The 18103-nt window shown below is 38.5% G+C and overlaps 1 protein-coding gene across 1 annotated transcript in view; it reads right to left on the bottom strand.

Annotated features, from left to right (window-relative positions):
* Positions 1 to 1223: 1223 nt before the first annotated feature.
* Positions 1224 to 18103, bottom strand: part of LOC146001748 (uncharacterized) — a 29929-nt gene continuing 13049 nt past the window's right edge. Inside the window, exons 2-3 of the mRNA XM_083139459.1 lie at positions 10554 to 10702; positions 1224 to 8793 (exon numbers count right to left, since the gene is read on the bottom strand). Coding sequence (XP_082995585.1) covers positions 2322 to 8687 — 6366 coding nt within the window. The 5' untranslated portion in view covers positions 8688 to 8793; positions 10554 to 10702 and the 3' untranslated portion in view covers positions 1224 to 2321. The remainder of the gene's footprint in view (positions 8794 to 10553; positions 10703 to 18103) is intronic.

Below are 18103 nucleotides of genomic sequence, written 5' to 3'. Positions count from 1 at the left end.
TCGCAGATGCAAACTCGCTCGGTTTTCGAAGAATTTCGAGCACCCTTTTTTTTTGCAACCAAAGAGCAGCAGTATTCTGTTATCTTTCAGAGTTTAAGCAAATGTAGATATTCTTAGGTATTTCATTAAAAACCCTAACTCTACAGTCCCGAAACGAAACTATTTTCTAGAGGAAATCATGAACTATGAATTTGGCTCAGTGACTTTAGGACGTAAATCACATAGTTTGTTACTTATTTGCTGTTACTTGTGTCAGAAACCTACTTTTATGCAAATTCTAAAAATTAAGTACGTAAATATAAGGAGCTTTCTAATTCAATTAGGATTCAAGGTAGGTAAATCAAAAAAAAACATAATTTTGCAATCTTTCTGCTCTAACATTTGGTTATCTTCACTTTTTATGTACAATTTATTAACCGTTTTTCAGATACTATTTTTTAAAATTCTCAAGGTGAATTTTGGCGCTATTTTTTCAAGATGCAAATACTGCTCCTATAGATAATACATAATGAAAGTGGGCTACAACATAATATGTGTCATGTAATACAATATCTAATGATGAATTTGCTAGTACTGTTCCTGTTAATCCTGCTATGGTAAATAGGAAAATAAATCCTAGGGTTCATATTATAGATGGTGAATAGTTAATTTCTGTTCTGTATAATGTGGCAATTCATCTAAATATTTTAATTCCTTCTTAGTTTTGAAATTTTAACCACTGTGTTAATTTTTAAATACGAACGTTTTGTAGGCTGATTTTGCCTCCGTCTTCAGGGTAGTGTGTAATCTACTAAATCATACTTGAATCCTGAACGTTATGTGGTCCTGTTGGATAAATTGCATTCAGCTTTGAAGGAAAAGAGGCGGGGCAAACTGCCAAAAGGAATCCTTCGATGAAGATGTAAAGATTACAGGCAATGTTTTATAGAACATTTTGTAGATGTTTTGTATTTTCGATTACATTTATTTGACGATCTATGTTTAACCTATGTACATTAAGATGGTAACTTCTCCTGCAAATGTGATTCACTTTTGTGCAAAATCCTTATACGATAGAGAAAAATGGATGTCATATTTGGAATCAGCTTATCAAAAAACATAACAATCAGCTCTCAGATATCAAACACCTTTTAGTGACCAGAATTTTGCAGGTAGTGTTATCAAAGCAATAATTCCACTGAAAGAACAACTTTTCCGATGGAGCAAGTGCTCCAAATTCTGGTTCTAGTTTCTGTCTAGACTATCTCTAAATTACCTGAACACACAGAACAAGGAAAACATTTTAAAAGTTTATTTATAAAAAAAAAATCTTTGTAATTGTGTGAATGAGGAATATAGTTTGTAACATAATCATTCAGATCAATATATGATACAAAAATATGATGTGGTATTTATTTCTTTGCATGTTATATCATACAATGTAATTTCACAATAACATTACCCTATTTGTTGATTTCACATATTATTTTAATATAAAGTTAGAAAACTCAATGTATTTCGACATGTTTAACATCCATACTCCCTTACAATTTTTAGATGAACTGTCGTAGGAAATGATAGAAACTGTGTAAAATATAATCTTAATTATTTGGCAAACAATTACTGAAGTTACAACAATAACATTTATGTTCTTGGAGGAAACTTGCTAATTTTTGTGACAGAATATCAGATTGTTTTACATGTTCAAACTAAACTATTTACATTTGTCATTTTGTTTAGATATTATGCTTATGAACAGAGTTACGTCTTCATCAAGGGTAACATCATTGTGACAAAAAAAATAATTTTACAATGACACTTAACTACAAGTGATGCCTTAATTGAGTGTCTAACTCAAAAGTACTTATTTGATTGCTATTTGGGTAGAAAGAAATCCGAGCAATTCATGAGCACAGTTGAAAGGAAATAAGCTAATTTTCCTCTGATCTTCTTCAGCGGAAATCTTACCTACATGTGTTTTCCTCCTCTACAAAATGCCAGAATGAGTGTGGCGTTTCATTGCAGTGATTTTTTTTAGTGATGCAATATGACACTGATAAGAATACAGGTAGGGAAGAAGATTTTGGATTTTGTATAACAGATGAACATCACTGTAACATGTTCCCTTTCATTCCAAGATGATGGCTGTTGTGAGAATGATATACCTGATATGTGTATTTGTATGTGTACATATGATGATATATATGGGAGGTGCATGTATGTGTATACCGAGAAAGCTACAGAACGATTTCGATGCTAAATTTAACATGCCTAAGTAGATTTCAAATAGACTCATCCTTGATACCAAATACTATGTAGCAAGATCACATTTTGTTGTGACGTTATTTTGATAATAAGATTTCGTAAGCGAATCTGTCTTGCTCTGCCCAATGCCTCAAGTAATGAAACGCTTCAATGTTACCATGTAGTGAAGCTTCATATAATAGCTCCTTCAGACTTGTATGAAAGAGCGAAAAGAAACACAAGAAATCTCCCCTATCTTTCTCTATTTCTTCACGAAACCCTTTTAAGAAATTTAAGTCCCCATACTTAGCCAATACATACGGAAATGTCGTCAGCTGGGTGTGTCTCTTAGAAAAGAAAGAGAAAATATTGCCATAGTCCTTGAGAATTCTAGCAAGGAGTAATTCAAACAATTGAAAGGTGCTTTGCTTCAAAATAATTTTCAGGAATTCCTCTAAGTCAATGACACTCCATAAACGCCACTCCAGGATGTCTTCCTCGTCCTCTTCGCATACCACTTCCAGCAACTGTCTTGTAACATTCACGTTTCCACATGAAATGAAATAATGCAGGGGGGTTTCTCCGTTACCATCACTGTAGAACATATAATACAATAATGTTTCCCCATTTTCTTTCGCCTCGCGGATCAAGAATGCAAGACACTTCTCTGATCCATGTTTTGCGGCGTAATGGAAAAGTGATCGCCTTTCCTGGTCGGTTACACCCAAACAGCTTGAAACGGTTCCTCCTACATTCAAGACTAGAGAAAATAGATATTTCAAGGCGTCAACTTGGTCACTTATTATTGCAGAATGGAGTGGAGTCTCTCTGGATTTTGGCAAAATACAACGCAAAATCCAATGCGACTTCCTATTCATTATTCTGTTTATTTTTTTATGCTTTTCTAGCAGGAAATTACAGAGCCCTGCATGATAATGAGTTGCTGCATTCAAAATCAGAATGTCTCTGTACATTTGGTTGCAGAGAACGGCTTGTAGATATGTTCGTCCTTTTCTTTCAAGAATAGTCAGTAGAAGCTTTACAACTTCTGCATGGCCACGAGACGAAGCAAGATGAATAGCACTCTGTCCACCAGTTGTCTCTTGTAGTAGGTAGTGCAAAGTATTCATTCCTATTGTCCAAATCTTGGTGAGAAGAAATTCTACTAGAGGCGCATTCCCACCAACAGCAGCTGAATGCAAGAGCGTCCAACCTTCCTTTCCGGGATAGAAAAAGTGAACATAGTTTCCACACTCCTTCTCCACTTCCTCGAGTAGAAACTCCACGACTTCCTTTCTGCCTCTCTCAGCTGCACAGTGGACACTGGTTTTTCTTTCTTCGTTCCTTTGGGCAATGTAATACTCGACGCTCCCTCCGTTTCGATGTATTACATGAATGTAAGTTCTCACCACAGTTATGTCACAGATTGCTGCAAGACCATGCACAAAAAACCGAAGACCAAAGCTACGTTCCATCACCGATATAACATCTTTCTCTAGCTCGATGCAAGAAAATCTATAATTCAGCAAACACTCTGTCAGTGTTTGGAAAACAAACTTATTACAGCTAATGCAATTTGAAATATACTCTGAAACATTTTCACCTCTCTCTTTGATTTTCTGGAGTATAAATTTAAGAATCCGAATTCTCCCTTTCAGACAAGAGAACTCCAACAGCGAGAGCTCATTTGAACATTTACTTCTTCCAAAGAAAAGCAGAGGATCTCCTCCTTCCTGTTCAATCTGTTCCACCAGATGTCTGAACTCTTCTAATTGATTGTTCGAAATAGCGAGTTCTAAATCGCTTCTTGCCTTCAAAAATTTTGGTATTGCTCCATTACTTATCCTTGTTTTAAGGAAGAGAAAGCAAATGAAGCTTTCATCTATATATGTCGCCAATATATCCTGGAGTTTAACATGGATTTCTTCATTCATATGATTTCTAATCAATGTCATACAGACACTTCTAAGAGTTCTATCTGTGTTTGAACCTTTTGTCAAGTCTCTCGTCTTGAAAAGCTTTTCCATCTTACATTTTTCCTCCAAGTCTAGTTTCGGTAAAGGAATTTCATGCCATTCCATTTTCTCACAATATTCTTGCCATGCATATATTTCCTCTAAATAAAGGTCTTCTAAATAATGAAGGCAATTCCTTTGAGAATTATCAGTCTGCATTATGTAAGCCAGCACATTGTATTTGTGATCCATGATTTTCTCAAATATGGATTCAAACAAATAATTTATGTTCCCTGTCTCACTATCTATCTCCAATGCAAGTTCACCTGTGAGTTCCTCGGACGTCACATCCAAAAGAAGTAAGTTTACCATTTCACCGTTTTCGTGCATAACAGCCCAATGAAGGGGTGTCCTGCCAAAAGAATCTTTCTGGAATAAATACTCTCTTAGACTTCTTCCTCTTTCTTTCATTCGTCCAGTGTAAAGGCGATACAATTCAATGTGGTCTCTCTGCACTGCGTAGTGTAACAGTGAAAGCTCTTCTGTAATCTGAGGGAAAATATGGGGAAGAATATCCTCTTCCTCCTCTTCCAGCTTCTCCAGTAGAAATCTAACTACGTCCTCTGCTCCATATACTGCACTATAGTGTAGCATTGTCTTGTGTGTCTCAAAGCGTTGTAGAATACATGCAGCAAGGTCGTCATGTACCTTGCCTATTTTCATGAATACCGTTTCCATATCAGAAAGACTGCCATATAATATGGCGAATAAAATCACGTCGTGACGCTTAACATGTCCCTGTAACAAGAACTCCAGACACACTGAAATTAACCATGATCTTTCCCAGTCAAATTGAAAAGCATAAGCTTGAAATTCTTCAAGTATGTTTTGCAAGTAACCAGTTTCTAATGCATAATTAATTACTAAATTGGTACAGGAGTTACTTCTTTTGGGGTAAAAACAATTGCGATACAAAAGACGAAGAAAATGTAACATTTCCTCTCCTGCAATTGGCACATAATAATATTTACATTCCTCAAGTAGTATTCTAACTACATGATTTTGAGAACTTAGGACAGCCACTTCCAGCCCGGTACGTCCATATTCGTCCTTCCAGGACAATAGTTCTCTAAAGAGAAGAGAGTTACTCTTCGGCAAACGAATCCCATTCAACATTTTCTGCAGTGAATCCAACTTTCCTGTCTCACAGAGATATCCAAATAATGTACACTTCTGCTCTTTATTTAAATGTATTTTCCCTCGCTTGGTTAAGAACAGGGAACATATTTCCCAGTTCGCCAACTTTGCGGCTACTTCCGCTGGTGTCAGTTTATGGAGATCGTCTTTCATCTGTATATCACAGCCTCTGCTCAGGAGAAATTCTGCTGCCTCCGCTTGCCCACAGGCCGCTGCTAGATGACACGGAGTTCTTCCCAGGACATCGCGTCTGTTAATTGAAGTTTTCTCTGCTAGCGCTTTCTCAATCCTCTCTACATCATTTGAAAGTGCAGCCGTGTGAATTATAGATGTGGCTGATGCGTTATCCACAAATATCCGAATGAGTGAAAATCTAGCTTCATAAAATGCATTCTTGATTATTTCTAGGCATTTGTTGCAAAGAGTTTTCTTGGTCAACAGATTTACAATGTGCAATGCGACGAAGTACTCACCAAATGTTTTGTGACTAAAACAAATTTTGTTCTCAGATTTCTGTAGAATTCCAATGCTAAGCATTTCCTCTTCTTCGAGCAGTTTATGTCCCTCTGACATACTTCTCGTGAAGCAAATACATAGGTTTTTGATGTTTGGGAACAACTCGTCAAACGCTAATTCCGTACACTTCCTTCTGTGATCTTGAAAAACCATCTTTTCCATTTTCTGTTTAATGCATTTTGTTTTGAGCGCCATCCCTTCCTGCACAAACGTCTTGCACTTGTTTTCTTCAAATGTTCTATAAAGTACAAATACGTTTGCAATACTATATCTTGTAGATTCGTCCATCGTTCCAACCTTACTGCAATGGGTTATACACTCATTTTGATACACTTCCCCCAGCAGAGTTACTTGTAGAGGAATTCCTATCAAGCTCCCAATTTTCTTACCAAATGTTTCAGAGAAATTCTTCACGAGCTCTCGCGCGTAAACATACACGCGTTCGGATTTTTCTTCGTTGGAAGAAAAGCCCTGGGTTTTGATCCAGTTCTCAGCAAGGAGCTGCTCCTGCTCTGTTGCGTTCAGTGGCTCCAAACGGTAAGCGAAGGATGACGTTGCCTCTTCCAACTCCTCCTGGAAATGTAGTCTTGTTGTTATTATTGTTTGTCCACGTGAGTTCTCTTTTAGTTTCCGTAGGAGTAAAAGCACTTTCTCCCTTTCCTCTTTCGACTCAATTTCGTCATATCCATCCAAGAGCAGAAGAAACTTTCCTGTTTCAACCATGCTGTATTGAAATAACGCCTTTGATAGTGAAGACTCACCACTCAAGAAAATGTCGCTCAAGCTCTTAGCGATGGTGAAGATATTATTACCTGCATTCAATTTGAGAAGGCTCCTTGCAACATCTTTCAAACGTAGGTTGACAACCCATTTATCTTTATTCTGCTTCTTTTCTTCTTCGGCTATGCGATAGAGCTGAGTGGTCTTCCCCATTCCACGCTCAGCTGCTATTACAGCAACGGGACTCTGATCAATTCCAGTCTTGCGCAATTTCTCACTTTTGTCTATGTACGCTCTCAATGTACGCAGCGAACTTTTAGAACCAAGCCATTGCAAGTGCATATTAGAACCTTTCAACGAAATCTCTATCAAGTGGACATTTCCCCCTGAATTTGAGTTACACAGAGAGTCGAATGTTTGGTATGCTCTTTCGCAATTCACAGGGAAGAAATTATTTGTTGCTTGATATCTATGAAATAAGGATTGGTCTTTAGATGTAATCACAATATATTCATCGTCTGCTACATTTTGTAAACATTCATCAAGTAAGAAACATTCACGATAGAATTGTCGTGAAATAAACGAAGTCGCAATACCCTCCTTGCTCGGTACAGGTTTGCCTATAAGAATCTTAGATTCTGATACCAACAGCTCAATGTCATGTGAAGTAAGCGGAAAGAGGGGAAATGCATTCTTACATATTTCCTTCAACAATACAGAATGTCCTTGGAATGTCACACTCTTTTCCATAATGAAATTCTGAGTGGCACCAGATAGAGTTGAAAAAGAGTATGTTTCATTTTCCAAGGAAATCACTTTCTTACTTTCCATAAAGTTTTTCATGTTCTCATCACCTAAGACAAGAACTAACTTCACGCAACATTCATTCTGTTGTAGGGACAACTTTTCTCTTGGAATATCACTCTGAGTTTGAATTCTTTCTAACAATGACTCCAAGGCTTGTTTTTCCTCTACTACATTGTGCCCTTGTTCAACTACAACAATTATTATTGTAGGTACATTGAAAGGAAGGGAAGGGATAACACTATTCTTCACCCTTACCAAGTCTCTGAGTTGCAAGAGAAACAAGTCTGTGAAACTCATTGGATATGTGAGGAATTTGCTACAGCAAAGTTTTAGGGAAGAAGGAACCATGTAAAAAGCATTTTCACTGCTACCAAATAGTCTATCGAGATCATCGTACTCTGAAAATGTAACATTATTCAACATTAGGTTTTCCTTGGAAGTGTCCGAAAGCATTTGCAACATGATCTTAGCAACATCAATTCCTGTAAAATAGTTAGCTTCCTTATCCTCCATGAACCATTTATCCAGGCCTTTACAAAGATTGTCCTTTAACTTTTTTGGTTCGATTCCTGTATTTGCTTCCTTCAACTTCTCCTCCAAAATGTCATCCAGCTGACGTTCACTTGGCTTTCCTACGGCAAACCTCAAATGCTTCAGAAAGTCATTTACTTCAGTTGAGTTCCCTAGCATTTCTGCTACAAAATCTTCTGGCTGCAATTCAAAGAAAGTGTGTTCACTCGCGTCAAGTAGATGGCCGTCTTCTGTTACCTTCTTGAATATCAGAGACTCATTTCCAGATGATATCTTCCAAACATCTTCGTCTGTCTGATTTGTGTCGAAGTCAAGCACTGCTGGTGTGTATATGATAAACTTCTCTACGTCCGCTCCTCTGGAACTTTGGCTTTCTCGAATCTCTAGGAAGGATTGGAAATACTTTCTCAGGTAGAAGTCTCCATTCTGGTCTAAGAGGAGGTCCTTCAAAGTGATTTTTGTTCCCTCATCCTTGTCCTTAGCTTGAAGGCGCCACCGTACGCTTTGTGCCTGAAAGAAAACTTTGAAGACCACGTCATCAAACTTCCATGCAGATTTATCTTCAATTGAAAGATTGTAGTGAACGTTCCCTAGCTTCCAGGCTGAAACCACAAACAATGCAGCTATCTTCAGTTGATATCCTCCACCCTTTTGTGTTCTGGGAAGTCCAAGATCCTTCTCGAGTCCCGGTCTCCTGCCTTCCAACCATGTCTGATCTTCACCCTTATTTTCTTCCATTACTTCATATCTTGATCGAACTCCAAATGTGTGAAGATGCAGTTTTTACGAGGTTCCTTTGGAACAGGTTTTGATGCCCAATATCTTGTTTCTTCTTCCGGTGACCCTAAAAGTAAGATAAATAATTAAATTTTGAAAAAATAATAAGGAAGGGGACAGTAGCATGAAATGTATTGAGGAACAGTCGCTAGCAGCCACTTTCCATGGTTGACTGTTTGGAGAAGTGTACAAGGAAGGAAAGGATCCAAGATTCCAATCCTATGTAAGGTATGGGCATTTTACGTCGTCTGTGCCCTTCATTCATGATTCATCTAAATGGTTACAATTGGCATTCATTTTAGAAAAGCTACGTAAGGTAACATATAATACAGTTACAAAGAAGCATCGACAGTAATGTATAAATGCATACAATTTTAAAATAACAGACTGTGTATGTTTTCTTCAGGCATATATAAAGTTTTTAAGTTTAAATTAAGTATAAAATATAAATTTGTACAAGTGTATTATGCTGATTGACTATTATATCAGCTTAATCTCGTACCTTGTCTTCGTTACATATACATTGACCAGTGACCGAAAAATTAACGCTAGTTGTCGAAGTAGCGTTGGTGTTATTAACACTACAGCAACAATCTCTGGCTTTGTGTATAAGGGGTTCCATGTTCGATCGAACGGGAAATATAATATTTGTCTTGTACTATAATCTTAAATAATTCTCATCCTGATGATGAGGATTAATAATGATTGGAAGTCATTAACGAAGAAGGGATAGGAAAGAACACCCATGCTTAGGCCATGTGGATCACTCAACATGCGCAGCCACCGAGTGGTTAACAGTAGGTCCAACCTCTCTGTGTCCTCACAAAAAATATATCCAACATTTTGAAGTAGTGCGTTTTAAAATATTTTAGGGTTCCTTACATATCTCTTTAAGATTGAAACTTTCTGTTACTTTCTTTTTACAAAATCACTTAGATAAGTCTCGCTTTTCTAAGACTTTACTGTGAAGTCATAAAGTCTGTTAGAATCGTTGTATTGCGTAACTCTGCCAAACGGCTTGCAATATTTACACTCAAATCCTTCATCATTCTCCTCACTACATGAAATATCCTTATAATCAAATACACTATTTGCATCATGTTTTTCCACAATTTTCTAAAATTTGATGGATGCTAAGAAGTTACGGGAATCATTTTCATCTGGATACCAACTGACATTATTGAAAAGTTATTTTACATTTACTGAGCTACTGCTCAGATTTTTTTGGAAAGTTTCGAAAATCGTAGGAAAACCAAATTTTCTTGTCTTGGAGAGCAAGAGGGTACAAGGAAAGAGTGTGGCTGAAAGCAATGCAAAGACAAAGGGAAGAAGTTAGATAGAAAAATTGAATAGCAACGTGTAAGCAAGACAGGATATACTGTAAGTTTATAGCAGAGAACAAGACGTGTGACATACATACAGAAAGTTAGAATGGACATGCAACGAAAGACAATACGAGAGACCGCTCAGAGCACAGAGGTATTTCCACACTAGGGGAGGAAAGTGACAGAGAACGACAAATATCAAGATCAATTATACACACGGAGAAGGGTAAAGTAAAGATGAAAATTTATACAATAAATTCATTTGTTCATATATGCCTCATTTTTAAATACTCCACACTCAACAAACTTTACTGCTGACACAATTGGCTCTATTCACTTTCATTTCTCATGTAAGTATGGAATCTAGAATCTATTTTTTTCACACTTTGTGGAGGTGAGCAGAGGTGTAATAGCAAGCTATGAGTTTTGTTTGTGTTGTACATTTTGCATTCATTGTCTTCTGACATATAACCCACAACAAACGCCGTAATTGTTATCCTACCTGATAGCAAAATCATTTTGTATCGTGAAATCAGAAGCTCTCCTTGCAGTCACTTGCGGAATCTAGTGGAATCAGTTCAGCATTCAAAACCATATTCCTGTTCTTGATGTTGTTCAACAGCTTCTTGAAATACGATGACTTCACGGCATCTGGAAACAGCAGAATAATCTATATTAACTAGATGTGGACACTTATGTCCTGTTCCGCAAATACTACCTCGATTACAATGAAGAGAGAGAGTGTATTATTTTTAATATCGAATTCCTTACAAGTTCATTCCTCGACTTCAGTGGTGGGGTGGTTAGAACAACGCGCTACGACGCCAGGGGTCCCGGGTTCGAATCGTGGCATGGGTGTTCTCTGTAAGTGTCCTTTATCATTTTCATCACACTGATGTTCGTCTTGGCCTGTGGCCGAGTGGTTAGCACATCGCGCTGCGACGCCAAGGGTCCCTGGTTCGAATCCTGCTCGGGCTTGGTTGTTTATGATTGTCCATTCATCAATTTCATCATTTCATCACTCATCCCCATCTTCGCAAATTAGCCAAGAGGCGCGAAGCAAAATAAACTATCAATCATGTTCGTCTTGGAGGTTAGTTAGAAGTGGCAGAAGAGCGAAGTGAAATAAACCAAATATATCATTCAATTGTTTAAAGTAAATTCCATTTGGCATGCTGTGTGAACCAGTGGTGATGATATGGCCACAGAACACTCTAGCCACTACACATTCCCTATCTTAACAATGCACATGTAATACACACACATTTTTTTTCAAGTTCCCTTTTATGAACATATAGTCTAATTCGGAGTGACCCTACAGGGAAGGATGAAGTCTCGAATTACAGGGACACCTCAAGATCTTGGTATCGTACCAAGAGTGACGGTGGTATGTATATGTGTTATTCGAGACTTTCGCTTTTTCTCAAAAAAAAAAAAGAACACATCCGAACATACTGTACATATATTACTTTTCTTATTAGACACAGGTTTCTTCTATTATCCGCATGGACCGCTAACATCTTGGGCAACGCGAGTCACTTGTTAAACAAAATGGCCTATAAGTTTGCGAGTTTTAACATGGATCAGCATGCTGCGACGAAATTTCTTGTGAATGGAGGCATAGAACCGAGGGAAATTCACAGAAGACGTCAAGCACAGTGCGCTGATGGGACTCTATCTACAGTAAAACGTTTGAATGGTGCAAACTGTTCAAATACTGCAATACAACAGTACAAGACGTTGCGAGTTAACTCAGATGGGCTGACTGTCTAAGAGTGGACTCATGGGTGGTTGCATTTTGGAAGCATGATGATGGGTGGAGGTGGAGAATGTGAATTTGATGCAATAATTTATTGTAAGTGTATGCTCAGCATAGGGTGGCAATGAGCACTGCTAGGAGAAGAATGGTAATGTAGGAGGCGAGGTGGCGAGGTGATTCCATAAGTTTGTTGAAATCGAAAGCCCTTGCCATGCGGTGTCAAGAGAGAGAGAGAGAGAGAGAGGGGGGGAGAAGGTGGTAGAGAAGAAGAGGAGAAGGACCACACAAAGAATATTATTGTTGGGAAGTCCTATGAAAGGCTTACAGTGAGTATTGGGAATGTTTTATATTGTGTATTGTTAATTTGAATTTGAATTTTGTTTTAAGTTAACTTTTGTGCAATGATAGAGTAATTATGACTGGACCTACAGTTTAAACTGGGATCGAAACCACTATGTGCCTCTACCGTGTATCGAACCCGTGACCCCTTGATTACAAGGTGTCGGCGTTACCAGTATAGTGTGTATTGTTAACAGTGACGTGCACTGAGGAGTAGCTAGTCTAGCAGAGATAGATCAATCAATCTCACGTCTCTAATTATTTTCAAATCACAATATTTATTGTCTTGTTGAAGCCGCAGTTCATATACAATACTTTTTTCACGCGCTTCTCGCCCCTCGCTGACATCAGCCGGCAGGACTGGCCTAGCTCGCTCTTCTTCCGCCGCAGCACTTTCAGGTAGAAACGGGTTTTCGAAGGGAAAGGGAAGATTTCTGCCTCTACCTCCCTTGCCTCCTCGCACCCCGCTGCAATGGTTGAAAGCCCGTGGTTTCAGGTCCCCTAGTCTATCTCCTATAGGACAGATAGGGGACTGGTTTCCCTTCGATTCCTTTGTAAATGCTCTAAAGAACTCGGGGGAAAATGTCTGCAGTACTTAATACGTTCTCTGCATTTATGCACGTTGTATAATATGAATGTATAATGTGGGATGTAAAAATATAGTTTTATTGTTTATGAAATGGGAACGTATTATGTGCAGACAAAAATACTTGGAAATGTTATGCTTTATTTTATTTTTTCAAATATGGAAGATATAATGATTAAATAACAAATATTTGCTCACTCGCGCTCTCTCTCTCGCTCGTCTAAGTAGTGTTTTATTTAAATAAATAAAAATACGGGTAAGCTAAACGGTCATAAATACAAATGTATTTATTTGGGCCAAAGAACGCGCGTTCTTATTGTTGGTTTGGTTTATTTTACTTCGATTTTTTGCCACATTTGGTTATCGCGAAGATGAAGATGATTGATGATGTGATGAAATTGATGAAGGAACTTCACAAAGAACACCCATGCCCAGGCCAGGATTCGAATCCGTGAAGAACGCGCATTCCTGTTCGATGTGCTGTACTCTGCAGTCGTGCAGTGAAAAATGAAATAATTTGGAATGAATTATGTATCCCAGAGCTCAAAGAGCCAAATAAATAGTATTGATTGATTGATTTGGTGCTTTAATTCCGCTTTATGCACAGTAAGGCTAATCCGGACTGGACCTACAGTTTAAAGTACGGATCCGAACTGCTACATGCCTCCACTGTGTATCGAACCCGGGACATCTTCATTACAAGGCGACGACGCTACCACTGCGCAATCAGGGAGACCCTGAATATTACTGAATAAAGTACACAGTGTCTATTATTACCAGTTCATCCGCCTTTTACTATGTTGAATGTTTACCACCTTCCATCACTTTTTCTAGCTGTATAGATTAAATTGCCATAATAAGTAGCTAATGAGCTTTTGGAAGTCATGAGGGACATTCATAAATAGAGAGCTCTTGACTCCTGATTTCGTAGTGCCTTGCAAATGCACTGGAAGGAAATAATTTGTATTTTTGTTATTTAGCGTTGCTCTTTCATCACCTAATCTTTGCTATGACGATGAACGTTGATTAAATTAAACGGGTGAAGAGTGGTTACAAGAAACACTGATGCACAGGCCAGGCTTCGAGCCTGGATTTTTCAGTAACGAGATCTTGCGATTGTGAAATTAGGGAAATCAAGAAATAAACATTATTTAAAAAAACACGAATCATATGCAAAGATTGTGTTTAAAAAATGCATTTGAAAAATACAACAGCGGAAAAGTGCAGTTTGCTTTTCCGATACAACCGTATCCGATTAGTTAGAGCTTTCCTCCCGTTTCTTTTGTTTGACCAACCTCCCTGGGGAAGTGGTTATCACAGCGCACTACGACACCAGGGGTCCTGGTTTCAAACCTCGACCTGGGTATGCGTGTTCTTTGTGAGTATCCCTTCATCAATGTCATCATACCATCGCCCATCCTCTACCCCGGGATTAACCAAATGTGGCAAAAAGGCTACGCCAAACAACAAAAATTAAATCGTTGATTGATTGCTTGATATGCTTTATTCTATTTCACTTGTCTGCCACTTTTGGGTAATCGCGAAGATGATACGATAAAATTGATGAAGGGACACACACAAAGAACACCAATGCCCGGGCCGGGATTCGAACCCGTATCTCTATCTTCGTAGTCAAATCAAATCGTCTTTGTTGTCATCTGTAATAGGTTCGGTTCCTAATGGGGACCCCAAAGTGTGTGAGAGCTACTTAAGAATACGTATTGGATCCGGTTTCAGAAAAATGCGCGATGGCATTCGATGCGTTGTCTACGCGATACCCCCCTCTTTCCTCGCACTTTTTTCTTTATTTTTTTAATAAAAGGCCCTTGGTTGGCATTAGGTCTCAAAGAACCCTTGTTTTCCTAGCTGCATAGACACCGAAGCGGTAGCAACCACTCCCCTCCCCTTCTCGTTTCCTGGCAAGAAACAATTGTCCCTCGGAGATATCACTCGACAAGAGAGGCGAGAGATGCCGCAGTTTACAAGTATCATAAAAAAAAGGTTGCCAACTATTAGACTTTTTGCAAAACTACAGAATTTATGGAATCACCCTCTGGATAGTGTATAAACTTGCATAATACAATTCTGCGCAATGCATCTAGCAATCCAGAAAAATAAACGTATGTTATTCGAAAATTTTGTTGCGCCAATACTTGAATTGGATTTTAAAAATATTCATATTTCTCTCGTGTTTCAGTGGGATAGAAGAACTGAAATCAGACAAATATTGGCAACGATGTCTCGTGACCCTTGGTGAAAATAGGGTACGGGGGTTAGTTAAAATAGTTGCTTCCGTTCCGAGCTGTGAGTGTAGACGTGAGTGCTATTGCGATTCGCGAAGGTTTTCATAGTGCGTTTTTAAGCAAAGAAAAGTTCGTTGTGTGGTTGTGCGTGTGTAGTGTGTGTGCCTGCGTGTGCGTTTGTGTGTAACAAATCAAATGTCCGAAGAAAATCAAGATCTTGTGGCCAACATTCTTCAGAGACCATTTGCTTGCAGGACATTTGAAGAAAAGGCGGCACTGATCAAGAAAGGTCGACCAACTCCACCTCTTCAAATATCGCAACAGAAGAAGAATTACACGCGCCATTTCTTACCGTCTAATTACGATAAGACTTACTGGTTGACAGGTAGTACAACAAATAAGAAACTGTATTGCTGGAATTGCCTACTTTTCAGCACGGACAGAAATTCTTCTTGGACGAAATTAGGTTTCTGTAATTTAGGGGGGTTTACCAAGGCTGTAAAAGTTCACGAAACATCCCTAACACATATTAAAGCGTCTCTTGCCTTATCTACGTTTAGCAATGTGAGAATCGAGACTCAACTTAGTGAGCAGGTTAGAAAGGAGAGGTTGCTGCATAATGAAACCGTAAAAACAAACAGGGAACTTTTGAAACGCCTGATAAACGCAGCTTGCTTTTTAGGCCAACAAGAACTCGCATTTCGTGGTGACGATGAAACAGAAAATTCAGTGAATCGGGGCAACTATGTAGAACTTCATAATTACACCGCCCAATATGACACTTTACTAAAAAATCATCTTCAAAGTGCAACAGTTTTCAAGGGTGTTTCGAACAGAATCCAAAACGACTTGATTGAATCTATTGGATGTGCTCTTTACAGCAAAATTCAGAATGAAATTACATCATTGAAATTTGTTGCAATCATGGCTGATGAGACAACTGATGTCACGAATAAATCTCAGTTGTCAATGGTATATCGGTACATTAAAGATGGCCACGTGGTTGAGAGATTTGTTGGTTTTTGTGACGTTAGTGCTAACAAAAGAGCCCAAGCTGTTGCTGAAGTCATTGTTGCAAATGTAGTAAATATGGGCTGTTGCGACAAAGTTATAGCACAAACTTACGATGGAGCTGCTGTAATGGCTTCGGGCTTGAATGGAGTACAAGCAATCGTCAAGGAATCCTTTCCTGGAGCGGTTTTTGTTCATTGCTACGCACACGTTTTAAATCTAGTACTGTCACAAAGTGCGTCAAATATTTCAGAATGTCGTATTTTTTTTGCTACCTTAGGTGGATTGGCAGCATTTTTTTCTCGGTCGCCAAAACGTGCAAAATATTTAGAAGAGTTCCTGAAACGCCGTCTCCCAAGTGTCTGTCCAACCAGGTGGAACTATTCATCGCGTCTGGTAAACACTGCACGAAAAGAAAGAAAGCCTACGCAAAGTGTTTTGTGTCATGATCGACCACAACAATGAACTTGAAAGAGATGTTTTGGAATCTGTAGAGGGTCACTTAGCAAACATGGAAAATTTTCAATTTTGTTTCCTTCTTGTTGTTTTCCACCGAATATTCATGCACACAGATGTTCTCTTTTCCTATCTTCAGAAGCAAGCTTTGGACATTGTGTACTGCAGACATAAGGTGTCGGAAACTTTAATGGCGATTCAGTCTCAAAAAAATTCTTTTGATGAAATTTATGATGAAATTGTCACTGATGTGGGGCCACCACGTAGAAGACCACGTAGTTCCGATGCTTCGTTAGATCCGAAGTTAAATTTCAAGCGTTTGTTCATTGAAATATTATATAATATACAGCAACAGATTCAGACCAGATTTCAGGACTACAATAGCATTTCATTTTTGAGTCTTTTGGACACATCCAAATTTCAGACATATAAACATCAATTTCCTTCGGAACACTTCAAGAACCTAATTGCAAGTTACGGTCGTTTCTTTGATGAAGTTCTGTTGAAAAATGAGTTGGTCGTAGCCTATTCCTCTGCTGAATTTGCAGACAAATCTCCTCACCAGCTGCTACTTTATCTGAGCGCAACGCCTGTTGGGAAGGCAATGCCACAGCTTCTCATACTAGCCTCCTTGATCTCTACAATACCGGTAACGACAGCCACCGTGGAACGATCGTTTTCAGCAATGAAAAGGATTAAGAACTACGCGAGAAACAGATGCGAACAAATTCGTCTTTCTAATCTTGCGCTTATATCAATTGAATCAAGACTGCTGAGTGAACTAAAGGAACAAGATACATTTTTTGAGTCTGTAATTGACCACTTCGCTACAGCAGAGCGTCGAATGGACTTCACATACAATAGGTAAGTCTTTGGATTTGTCTTGCATTCTATGTTGTAGAGTCACAGACACTTCTGGGCTGTAAGAAATCCCATTAACTGTCAATGTAATCGTTACATTCCAGAAGTGTCCGTGACTGTATGTTTTGAATGGATTTGATGTTGTTATATCTATTTTATTTTTCGTTGTTTATTTGAGACGAAGAACATAATTACGGGCGCATCCAGAGAGGACAACGAGGAGCGTTAGCACCCTCTCCCCAAAAATTGTCCAAAATGTTGTGATGGCAAACGTTTTAATATTGGTTCAGCTATATTGCTCAAACATTAAAATTGTAGTTGTTCATCTGCCTGAATAAAATATACATTTTCAAATTTGTAAATATTAAAAAATATCTTAATGTTGTTTTCCCCCGCGGGAGAAAGTTTGTTTCCCTGGAAAAATTTCTGGGTACGTCCATGAACATACTAGAAAGTACAGATCGATGTAGTCTCACAATATAATTTGATTTGTCGCTTGTATTATCGTCTTCGTGCTATACACTTATCGACTAACCAAATTGTTTTTTTTTATTTGATTTAGTTTATTTTACTTCGCGTTTTGTGCCTCTTGGCTAATTTGCGAAGATGGGGATGAGTGATGAAATGATGAAATTGATGAATGGACATTCACAAACAACCAAGCCCGACCAGGATTCGAACCCGGGACCCTTGGCGTCGCAGCGCGATGTGCTAACCACTCGGCCATAGTAACCAAATTGTTTGACTACAATGTGAGATTTTCAGGATACCTAAGCATATACCTAAAGTTTGTGTAT

This window comes from Lepisma saccharinum, chromosome 17 (genome assembly GCF_977018435.1).
Source record: "Lepisma saccharinum chromosome 17, izLepSacc3.1, whole genome shotgun sequence".
Classification (NCBI taxonomy): domain Eukaryota; kingdom Metazoa; phylum Arthropoda; class Insecta; order Zygentoma; family Lepismatidae; genus Lepisma; species Lepisma saccharinum.
The sequence above is the reverse complement of the archived record's forward strand: the minus strand, read 5'-3'. Positions and strand labels throughout refer to the sequence as shown.